This window comes from Aethalodelphis obliquidens, unplaced genomic scaffold (genome assembly GCF_003676395.1).
Source record: "Aethalodelphis obliquidens isolate GAN/ISIS:26980383/991018 unplaced genomic scaffold, ASM367639v1 scaffold29, whole genome shotgun sequence".
Taxonomy (NCBI): Eukaryota; Metazoa; Chordata; class Mammalia; order Artiodactyla; family Delphinidae; genus Aethalodelphis; species Aethalodelphis obliquidens.
In genome coordinates, this window is record NW_020837973.1 from 12,307,618 (window position 1) to 12,319,689 (window position 12,072).

Consider the following 12,072-nt stretch of genomic DNA (forward strand, 5'->3'; position numbering starts at 1 on the left):
CCAGCAGGTACTGCAGAGCCTGCTTCATTGTCCCCTAGGTGACACTAGGGGTAATTTAATTTTAAACTTTGACCACCTGGCAAGAAAAAAGAAAATGAAAAGAGAAAGGAAGGCGTTCAGCTTTAAATGGCTTTTGATTCTCATAATGGTGAACATTTTTCCTAGATATTTATGGGTCACTGGTATTTCTTCCCTGCGTTGCTTTTATACGTCCTTTGCCCATGACGTTAACCTCTTTCCCTAGTTGAGTGTAAGCTTGAAACATGTCACCGAATTGTCCTCTGAAGAGGTACCACTGCTCAACATTCCGCTGCAGAGGAGGGCCACTTTCCTTAGGCCCTTGCCAGCACCGGGCTCTGTGGAACTTTGCTCTTTGCTGAGTTGATAGTTGGACTTTCAGTCTGTGTTCCTTTCCGCGAGCTAGACTGAGCCTGTTTGCCTTTGTAGAAGCCATTCACGGGGCATTTTCTGGGAGCCGTGTGCTCATTCCCTTTGCCCAGCTGATAACAGTCTCTAACTAGGCAGTTGTATGTGAGAATACTTCCGGTTTTCCCATCTGTGTTTCACAGAGAGACTTAGGGCTGGGAGCTTCCAGAAGGGAAGGCCAGCAGAGGGGCTGTCAGGGATCCACGTCAAGCCCTTTTGGGGGAACCGGCCCAGGTTATCTTAGTTCATGGAGAGCTTGACCTTAGTGACAAGAAGAGGGGGTTGGAGGTGAGAAGGCTGCAAGGAATAGGGCTGTTATGCAGGGGGCGTAGAATCAGTGTGTGTTCAGGGGAGGCGCGTGTGAATGACTTCATTCATTCACCAAAGAATGTCTGCTCTGGGCAGGCACGTGCCAAAATGGGATGCAAGAAGAGCCGGCCCAGCGCTCCGCTCCGCATCCCTCCCGGCCCCTCTGAGGCCCTCTCACCCCGCCCCGTGCATTTGTAACAGAGGCGCTGGACCAGGGGTAGAATCGCTGATCACTTACCGCCCCGTCGGAGTTGGAGCGGGGGCAAGGAGGGAGGGCGGAGGGTGAGAGGTTTTACTCTTGGTGGTTGCTGTCTTACGCCAGCCTTGCGCCCTGGGCCTGCCCGGGGCTCAGCTCTTGTTCTTTCGTTCTCACACGGGGTGCTTCCGGGGGCCTTTGGAGACCCCGCTGCCCCCAGCTCAGGTCCTCTCCTCGGCCCCGCCCCTGGCCCACCACTTCCTCCTTTGCAGTGCCAAGGGTGCAGTGTTACCTCCAGCTGCTTTCTTCTGAGCCCCATTCACTCCCTCAGGACCTGAGATGACCCGCAGGTCAGCTGGTCGATGTGTGTCGCCCAGGCCTTGCTCATGGGGAAGACCTCGGCGCCTTCTGCCCTGGTGAACGTGGCACGTGCCACGCCCCCGGGCCCCCTCTCGTGCGGCTCACTGTTCCGTCAGATCGGACGGGCGAGTTGGACACCCGTCCACCGAGCGCCCACCACGGTAGGGGCCCATCTCAAGGTCTCTGAGTGTCTCCTGCAGAGCCTGGTCGTTAGGGTTAAAGGGTCAAGGGACCCCCTTCCCCCTACCCCACCACACGCGCATGCACACACACCCCTGAGGAGGGGCGGGGCTCCGTGTAGCGCCTCGAGGAAACCATCTCTCCAAATTCGCTTTTTAAGATACCTCTTCTTGGTCCTTTGATGCCCTCATGGTGAGTGAGGGATGAAAGCGGAAACAGGTTCTGGAAGGGGGTGTGACGTTAAGAAGCTTGGTGCAGGAGGCTGGGGCGCCATCAGGAGTCCCCGTTTTGTATTGCTGCTTCTCTTTGGGTGTTAGCATCCTCCTTTCTGGCCGAGCCCTTGCTTACTGCATGTAGCCCAGACTCAGCCTGGCGCCCACCCATGTAAGCGCAGGGCCCTCCTTTCAGCACCCCAATGCCTAGCGAGACAGGAAGGGCCAGCCTGGAGGAGCAGGGTGAGGTGAGCAGGGCTGCTGGGAATGGTTGTGCAGGTTGTGCACTGCAAAACTCTAGATGTCATTCACATGATGGTCCAGGAGGACACATGAGCTTGGAGAAATAAGAACCAGCTTGGAGGCTTTTAGCATCCAGGCCTGAGGTGACCCGGAGCCCCTGAACTAAACAGTGGGACTAAGACAGTGCAGAGGAAGGGACAGAAGTGAGAGATAGTGGGAGAGAACCGACAGGGTTAGTGGCTTGACTGAGGGAGAGGTGGGACACGGTGTGGGCTGGTTTCCGGGTGGGTGCTCATGTGATTCATCTAGTCAGGAGGTGGCATGGGGGGTGGGGCGGGAAGGGTGCTAAGGCCCCTCTGGGACCCTCTGAGGAGATGTTGGGAGGTGACTGGACTGCAGCTCTTGAACCGGTCAGGGCTGGAAAAACAGCCCTGGGGGTCCCCAGCGTGTATTTGGAATTGGAAACAGGCCCAGGTTAGGTCACCCAGGAGCGTGTAGAGCTGGATTCCCAACTGAGGTGGGAGCGGGCCTGGGGCCTGGGGTGTAGGGGGCCGCTTTGAGTCTCTCTTAAAGAGAGTGGAATTAAATAGCATTGAGAAACACAGTTGGAGGGTGAGGAAGGCTGCTGACGTCTGGGCCGTGGCAGCATTTAGGGGAAAGGCAGAAGAACAGAGCTGAAATAGGACGTGGCGTTGCCAGGCACGGGGAAGAAATTGCTTTTTGACTCCATCATGCGTGAACTTGGGAGCCTCTGTCCTAACAGGGCCCCAGGGCTGGGGGACACCGGAGCCGACCACAGCCAGCTTTCCTCAGCCACTTGCCATTAGAGCAAGAGAGCCTGGTACGTGAAGCAGATGAAAGAAGCTTAGGTGTGCAGTATAATGTAAAGTTTGATCACAGTAGTTCTATTTGTTCATTCTGCTTTGGTCTTTGGATTCAAAGGTTCTGAACCTAAGATACGATTAGTCTTTGTTTTGTTCTGTAAAAGCTCTAGTAGTTTTTCTTTGTTGAAAGCAGGCCGGCAGTAATGTTCATAGATTTGTTGGCCGGGGCACTTCCAAACCACTTTGAAGGTTAGCAGACGTGCACGCCCGTCTTCACGCACTGCCATCGACGGCTCTGCAAATCCTGATGTCGCAGTAGATGAGGGCTAGAAAAGATCTCGTTCTAGAGCAGAGGAGGCGGAACCAGAGGCATCCAGTAACTTGCCTGGCTCACAGCTAATAAGCCACAGAGATAGAATCAGGCCTCGCGGCTCCTGATTTCTTTTGTTCCTTTTGCACAAAGACCAGTGTGTTGAACTGTGACATTAGCACGGTATGTACTGGCTTGCATTGTCCAGTGAGAAGCCTGGAGCTTGTTGGGGGCAGAAAGTAAGAATATAAGCAACGCCAGTATACCTTTCATCCCAGCATTGCCTTTAACAGTGTTGAAAAGGAAAACTCAGAAGAGGGCATAGTTTTCTCCCTGATATTAACAGAAACACCCCTTAGATTGTATCTGTGAATGTATCCAAACTAGTTATCATAAGCGGAAACATTCTGGAAGTTTGCTACCATTGTATAAGGTGTGGATGTGGTGGCTTGGGATAATTCACAGATAGGTAAAGGGGGGAGAGGCAGGCGTTTCAAAACCAGGAACTGGCTCATGACGGTTACTTTGACATCCTCCTGATTGGAAGCCCTCAGCCCTCATAAAGGAAGACAGGTATGAACACTAAAGGTCTTCTGCAATGTGAGACAGGGTAGGGGTGAGGTGGGCTGGCGGCTGGGAATGGTTGTGCAGGTTGTGCACTGCAAAACTCTAGGAGGTGCCATTTACATCGCTGTCCAGGGGGACGCACGAGCGGAGAAGGAAACTGTTTTGGGGGCTTCTTTAGCATCCGGGCCTTAGGTGACCAGGAGCCCCTGAGCTAAGCCAGTGGGACTTAAGATGCAGAGGGAGGGAGGGACGTGTGAGAAACTAGAAGGGAAACTGATTGGGGTTAGTGGGACCCCCACTGGCGGGGGATGGGGGTGTCATGGAGTAGGTTTTGGGGAGGATGAAAATGTGATTCATCTGGGACATCAGGAGGAAGTGTGGGAGGGGTGAAGATTTGCCCCTTGTGGTAGGACTGCTCCCCATGGGGAAAATTGACAATGCTTGGGCCAGCACAGCTCCACATCCTGGCATCACAGCCAAGCAGGAAGACATGCCATATCCCAAGTGCTGTGGGTGGAAAGAACGATGACCTCTTCGACTTCAAAAACCTGTAATATTAGAGGCAAGTAATAGGGAAGCATGGTAGAGGTAGGGCTGAGATCTTTCGTTTAACTCAAAAACGTCATGAAACAGTAAAGAAAATATGTGATCTCAAGCAAGTCCGTAGCATGCTAACATCCTTGTTGATTACAGGCAGGTAATAAAACACATTCTCTATATAATCTTTCATAGGAGGTTAAAAAAATGAGAGCCATCATTCTCTGAGGTTAAGACGTTAGGGTTTAAAAAGAGAAATGCTTTTCACATAAAGACTGATAAGAGCAAGAGTCCCTTAGATGTGGGCAGGAGGGGTTTTCACCTTCTTTTCCTCTCACTTTCCTAAAGCCGGGCTATCTGGTATCCCCATTCTAGAAGGGGTGGGGAGAAGCCGGGCCTCAGAGAACTTTCAATATTATTGCAGTTATGGGAAGTAAAAATTCATTTTAGTACAGAATAAAATTTGAAGAAATAGGTCATATTTAAGTAAGACACAGAGCTTGGGGAAGTATCCCAGTGGGTAGAGGTTTCAGCTCTTTACCAAGGCAAAGGGCGAAATTTTAATATCCATGTACGTTTGACCAAAAAAGGGAAATTGTAGTCAGACTTAGGTAACCACGTAATTTGGGGTGTGTAAACAGACTAATGGTTAGAATAAGAAAATCAAGAAACTAAAAGCAATCTCAATCAATATGCTGGCCGTTTAAGCTTTACTTAAAGTAAAATTAGAGTATGAAAGCTATTTGACAATATATGAGCACAAATTTCCTCCCCTCCAAAAAAAGTCCGCAAAAGAAGCACATATAAATGCTCTTAACAGTGCGAAAACTTACATCTATTTAATCCATACACAGCACCTGTTTAAATGCAACATATATTTTATACCGACCTCTGCAGTCAGTTTTAATCAAGGCTCCACAGATATTTTAATGTGATTGATTGGTTTCGACAGTTTAAATTAAACCCACAGTTTTGATGAAAAACTGAAAAGCCTGTAAGCTGACAGCCACACAGAGGAAAATGACTCCCAGAAGACTTAACTTCTGTTAAAAAAAAAAAAAATTCTGGATCACTGCTAATCTTCAGATCTGAAACGGAGAACGAGGTAATTTTATCTTTCCGTTGCAGGATCCCGTACCATGTTCTAAACCCCAGGTCCTGCATAGACTCTTAGACCAGGAAGGAGCCTTCGCAGTAATGGCCTGAGCTTCTCATTGTTCAGGTGACCAACCTGGACAGAACCCTGTTTGTGGCGCTGAAGCTCTATGACTGGCTCCTTGGTCATTCCAGCTTTAGGTATTTGCCCTCTCAATACATCACTAAGAAAACCAAGTAGAGCATGGGCCCAGGGAGCAGCGTATTTGCCCAGAAGCCCTGCGAATGTGGTACCCCTGGGGGCGTGGCCTGCTTCCCAGTGACTGCTCCCTGCTTTGGCTGCTGGGTGACTGGTGGTCATGGGAACCCTGTACCGCCTTTGTTCCACCAGAGTAGCTTGAACTTCTCCTTCAGTGTCCGGTTCATCCAAACTGTGGGTCCCCCATGTCCGCAGCCCCACACTTCAGGGAACCAGAGTCCACCTGGCCGTAGTGTTTCCCACCCCCAAGACACCATTTCTTGTCCCTGGTTCATGGTTGGAGAACATCGATGCCTCTAAATCTTATAGTAACGGCCAATCTCCATACGTCACTGAATTTCCACGAAGCTGGATGGTGAACGAATGGTACAAGCATTTTTAGCTGGTCTGCCCCGTCTCCCCCCTTCTTGAACCTAAGGAGACCACATATACTGCTGGAGAGAGAAAGGCTTCCTGGCTCTTGTGCGCTTCTGTTTGCATGTACGGATTGTAGAAGCCGATACCAAATCTTGTTAGTGAAGTGCACTTCGGGTTACATCTCCTAACTTAAAAAAGGGTACCATATAGAAACGTGTGCTGAAGCCGTGGGTAGGTGACAGCAATCTATAAAAGTGCGTGGATCTTACACAGTCTTTCAGAGACCCTGGTTGATTGCAAATGCAGCAGAGAAGAAAATTCTCCCGGAACCACTTGGACTTGGCAAGGATGATTTCAAAGAAAAGACTTTGGAGGCCCATCTTTGGTGCTCTTCTTTGCGCAGAGTGCAATAGCTAATAGTTCTAACCTCCCCTCTGGAGGAGAAAGTGAAATCTTAAGCTCTCACCAGCTCGCCTTCATTGTTTTCCCTTTTGAGATCAGACAGTGAACTCTATAATTCGTTACAGCTTTTCTGACTTCGGAGTGGGGTTTGGGCTATTTTGATTGTGTAATAACATATTCCTCATTTTGCACATTTGGGTAGTTAATTTTAGACCTATAACCTTTAAAAGGGCAGGCAACAGGGTCTTCCCGTGTATCTTCAGATTTTCTCTGCATCCCGTTTTATGTGTGGTTAGATCAGTCGATGAATCACGTGATGTTTTGCTGCTTCAAAGGACAGAAGTAGAGACTCCAAGTAACCACGTAGAGGAGCATCCTGAATGTTTACCAAACACGTTGCTGAAAAACATGCTTTTCTAGGTTCAAGTGCTTTTTATGAAGGAGCAGTGCGAGGGCGCGCCTGAGGGTGTCTGTCTTCTCAGAAGGTGGGCAGGAGCCTGCTTTTGGGAATTGGCTGCACGTGCAACACAGGCGTCTCAACACTTACAAATCTCCACGAGCTATACATGCTCATTGCACTTTTGGTTATATATTTAAAAAAAAGGTTAGGACTTAGAACATAAAAGGCCCCTATCCTGGACCATGCACTGCTTTGATTGATGAAGACCTCATCCTAGGTTTAGAAGTCAGCTTGCCTGCAAAGAAGCCAGAAACCCTGACTAATGGGTACACACCAGCTCATGCAGTCCTGGGCACTGGTCTGTGTAGAGATTTACATAAGTAGAAAGATTATTAAATACAAGAAAATATTTCTCAAGATAATGTCATTTAATTACAACTATATAAATACTTTCTCAGTCTCTCTCCCACTTCAGTTTGAAGAAAAAAAAAATCCAGTCAAAGAACTACTGAGTCTTTAAATGGATGTGTTTCTGGAAACTAAGGGTACAAAAAAGTGGCTCTCCCCCTGCCCCTTCCTTCCAGAAGACCCCCAAATGAGAATGAGGTAGGAGGGTAGGGAGGTGTTAACTTTTTCACCTCTTGCTCTAGAGCTATCACTGAATAACTTTTCTGATATTTGGGAAATGCAGTGATTATCCCAATCCCAAGAGAGACCAGAAAAGGCTGCATGTGGGGACCACAGAGCCGGCTCCTGGTTGGGAAGTGCCCTGGGGTCTTGATGGAGCGGGACTACAGCGGAGCCCCCGGGCCTCCTTTCTCGTGGGCCTCCCGGGCACCTCCAGACGTTATTTGCTGGGAGGACTCGGGGAGTGAAAAGCCAAGCGCTTTTACTACTGTCGTGAAGCCTGGCCCCATCCCATATACCCTAAACTATCACTAGAAGTTTCCATTTCTGAGGGTACGGGCCATCCCTGGACAGTTTCAGAGCCAAACCAACTGCTGGTGCAAAACACATGTGCAAAACAAAGAAGATGGACTTTTGCACAAGACCAGCCTGAGGCAGGCAACGAGGGGGGCGTAAACCACAGTGACGTAAACCAGCGGCCTTTGTGCCCAAATGAAAGAGTCTCAAGTGAGGGCTTCCAGCTAACGTGCAAACCTCTGGACACGCCCTGAGCCGAGTGGCGGCCCTGGAGCAAGCCCAGCCTGCGTCCTCCGGCTCAGATCTTGGTGTCTCGCCCACGCCAGTGACACTGAGGTCCCGCTCAGAGCCCACAGCAGCTGCGTTGAGAATGACCTCGCCTGTGCCCCTCAGAAAGCAGAGAGGCCACGCGACAAGCCGCTCTTGACCTGAGCTGGCCCAGAGAAGGCCCTCGGGATGGAGAGACCACTCCGAGCAGCCCAGACTTCTCAGCATCTAAATACAAGCAGCTTGATGCCCCCGTGGTTTTGGATCCCGTGTGTCTACGAGGCATGGGTCCACACTGCGAAAGTCACGTCTGGTCTTTCCACGGTCCTTGACCTGAGACCCTCCAGGCACGGCCCCCTAAATACTTCTGTCAGCTGAGCGACTCGCATGGAAAAAGAAACCTGGGTTGGAGGCACATTTCTTTGGGCGGCGAAGGCAAAGGGGTGCCCCCCCTCACGCTGAAAAGTGGGAAGGAGACCCATTCCTCTTCCTCTCCTGTCTGTGTTGGTTAGAACAGCTGCAGAAGAACCTGCCAGCAGTGGAGTTTGCTCTGGAGGTTAAGGTGTGTGCTTGTCAGCCCAAGCTGTGAAGTGACTTTAGCAGCCCAAGCGAATGAAGGAACCTGGGAAGAGAGGGCATATGGCTGGAGGAGAAAGGTTTTGGACATGTGCACCCTGTACAATCGGCAGCCCCGTCACGGTGGCCTGGGTCGGGGCTTGTTTCCTGTGTTTTCTGAAACTCTTAACAAAACACCCTGGCCCGTGACTCTTATCACCGAAGGTGTCTCTGAGGTTGTAATGCTGTGTTCTAATCGTATAATGAAGAGCCTAGCTGGTCTTCCCCGATTCGGAGGGAAAGAATTTGCTTTTTTAATTTACTCTTTAAGCTCCAACCCCACAAGCATGAAATACTAGTCACACATGTTAAAAAATACTGCTGTTTAATTTTCTAGTCATGTACTTTAAAAAAGCCGATACAATTAGATTTTTTCCCCCATCTTCTCAGATCTGCCCCTGAAACCACCCCAAAGCGATGCATCTTAATTCTCAGCGGAAAACCCGCTCAGAGGAAGCACATGAGGATTTGTCCCCCAGGGGTCACTGGGTGTCCAGACATGTGAACGAACCCTGTGATATTCATGGCTGACTCCGAGCCTTTACATTCTTTTTTCTATGAGGAACAATATGATTACACGGCACTGAAAGCAATAAACGCAAAAGGCTTGACGACTTCTTTCTTTTTTGCCCTTCTAGCATATATTTCCATTCCCACCATTGTCTACATCAGCTGACCCATTTATACCCCTGTTGCTCATAATGAAAAATAGTTCTCTTGTCATTTGCTGACCCTTACATGTATGTACAAATGACAGACTGTAAAACTGCTGCAAACAAGACACACTGTTCATCGATACGTTTCAACTGCAGGTATGTTGAGCACACGAGCTGCCACCGTATTGTATTAGAGACATTTTATTGAAAATGCGAAAATAGGAAATGTATCATAGCCTAAAATAAATTACATAACATATACAGTATATATTTATATCTTTAAAATATTTTTGTGTTTAGGTTCTTTCAGTCTAGGAATTTTGACTAAATCAAGAATTTAGTGAACTGTGTCCATATTTTTTTTAAAGAAAAAACCCGCTTTCCAAAACTTAGAAAAATATACTGCACTGAATGGATTTCAAATGTGTCATTTCAGGGAATATCACATAGTGACTTTGCTGTCGTTTATAAAATGTCTTGCTTTCTCGTGTGGTGTGAGAGGGGAGTACAGAAGTACACTCGGAATTACCTGTGCCGCACGGTTAGGACCAGGTCATAACTCTACTTTCAAAGTGATGATACAGCAACCTGGCATTAGAATGCTAGATTATGACTTAAAGCTTCAGTTCACTTTAAAAACTAAAACGTAAAGTTAGAATGCTCCGTCCGTTTCCCTTGCTCTAGTGCCATCTTCAGGAAAGGTGAGTGGAAAAACAAGCCTTCAGGGAAAGTCATGCCCAAGGACGCGGCAACCCGGAGATGTGCTTCGGGACAACTTTAACAAGGCAGCCCACGTACGTACAGGACAGGGCCTGAAAGTGAGCGCGCACTCAAACCTAGGAAGAGGCGAGGTGAAGTGCTATCGTTTGCATGTGTCAGTTTCTGCCCCCAAGGCACCTCACACCTTCCCACGGGAGATTACTTCCGTCAGTCCACCTGTCCAACGCGTTCACACGTCGCATCCACGGTGCGATGCCTCTGAGCCACATCTCTTGACAGTCACGTTACTGGGAAGCCGACCAAAGAAAGCCGAGTTGTCACCTATTGGTTCTCAAGAGCGATGCAAGGGGACAGGGTCAGTCTGTGGCCCGCCGGGCGGTGGTGTCTGAGGGGCGATGGACGGCACAGCCGCGGTCCTTTGGTTCCAAGGGGAGACTGTCCGAGGGGGTGGGGAGGCAACGTGGGCTACGAGGCAGCTATGTCTTCGGGGTTCTCACGGAGCGGGGGCATGAAGTCAGTCGTTTGGTTTGTTTCCACAAAGCAACGGCGAGACCATTCTGCAGGTCCTCACATCAGCGTGGGCATACCCAGTATGCCAGAGTGGCCGTGAAACTGTAAGATCAAGGCCTCTTTCATTACCCAAGCGAAAACCAAAGACGAAAGCGGAACAAAACACGACGGGAGAGCGGATGACGCTGAAGTGTCATCTCGGCCGTCCCTGCAGCGCCCGGGCGCCCGCGCCTCATTCGCGCCCCTCCTGCATCTCCACGGCGTCCGTGCCCTCCTCTGCTGGAGGTACGTCCGTCATCGCCGAGTCCTCCCCGTCGGCGGCCGACTCGTTTTCCATCTTCTTTTTCTAGACCAAAGCAGACTCATCAGCGCGGGGCTGGGGCAGGGACGTAGCGCAGCAGAGCCAAGAGCAGGGGGAGGCCACGGGCTCTCCGGGGACCCCTCGCCGCGGACTGGGATCTCGTTTATGGCTGGGGCGACCTCGCCGAGGCTGCATCTTAGGCCAGCATGTTGCTTACAGTGGGGTTACTCGGGAGTGGACTGTGTGCCTGGCTCTTGCGTTAAGCATTCTGGGCGCGGGTGAGGGGTGGGCGGATCCTGTCTCCCACCTCCCCGCCCCCCCCATCAGCTGATGGAGACCTGCCTTTGCCCGAGGATGCCACTTCCCTGCAGCCCCTGCCAGCGGGGGGCTGTGCCCTCCCCTCCCCTCCCCTCCATGGCCGTACGCAGACCATGCAGACTCTGTCTCCTACACCTGGGGAGTGCCAGGCAGGTGCGCGGTTCTGTCTCCATCTCTCACCTGTTTCCGATAGACGTAGCATGCTGCTATGGCGACCATGGTGGATTCTCCCACAAACCCCGCGAGGAGGGAGCCCACGCCCAGGGTGGCTCCGTGTACCCTGGGGATGAGCACACAAAGGCCATTTGTCTGTTAAAGCCCCGCTGAGGCACAAAGAGAGTCAAAACCCAGCCAAAACCCAGGAGAGGTGTAGCCAACAGGGGGACCTGACGATCGCGTCCGAGATCTGCTGGTTAGGGCTGCAGCTAGTAAACGGGCCACCTGCAGGGGGAGGGGCCTGGAACTCCGGGCCCGGCAGCTCTCACTCCTGCGTCAGGTCTCAGCTCAGCATCTCCTGGGGGAGGGGCACGGCTCCCGCTGTGAGCCCCCAGCATCCCGCCCGTCCTCTCTGCACGGTGAGGTTTCCCAAGCCGTGGGACGGACCATGCCCCTTCCCCAAGGGACCGGGAGCCCCTGAGGACCAGGGCGACGCCCTTGCTCCCTTGTGTTTTTCCCCTTCCTGTGCCTGCCACGCCGTGACAGACGCTCAATGCGGTTTGTGTACGGGCCTGACCCCGAAAGTACTTTCCTAGAATGGATCTCGACAGCCTCCCGCCTGGGCCTGGGCAGCGAACCAAGGCATCCCCCGGCATTTCTGACTCTAGACGTGCTTGGGGACTTCCCGGGAAAGAGCAGATGTCACCTTCTGGACAGAGCGCGTAAGCGGCAGCAGGACCTGCAGGACCCCCGACCACATACCCCAGGTAGGGCAGGACCACGAGGCTGGTGATGAGCACGATGATCCGCAGCACCGAGCTGGGGGCCAGGACGAACGTCTTCTTCAGGGTCATCAGCCAGCCGGTGAGATGGGCCCTCACGGTGACTGAGGGGAGAGCCAAGGACTCGTCAGCAACGCCCCGCTTCT

At 51.3% G+C, this 12,072-nt stretch overlaps 1 protein-coding gene across 1 annotated transcript in view; it reads right to left on the reverse strand.

The window, feature by feature from the left end:
• Nucleotides 1-8,787: 8,787 nt before the first annotated feature.
• Nucleotides 8,788-12,072, reverse strand: part of ANKH (ANKH inorganic pyrophosphate transport regulator) — a 143,830-nt gene continuing 140,545 nt past the window's right edge. Inside the window, exons 10-12 of the mRNA XM_027125340.1 lie at nt 11,907-12,030; nt 11,169-11,268; nt 8,788-10,715 (exon numbers count right to left, since the gene is read on the reverse strand). Coding sequence (XP_026981141.1) covers nt 10,602-10,715; nt 11,169-11,268; nt 11,907-12,030 — 338 coding nt within the window. The 3' untranslated portion in view covers nt 8,788-10,601. The remainder of the gene's footprint in view (nt 10,716-11,168; nt 11,269-11,906; nt 12,031-12,072) is intronic.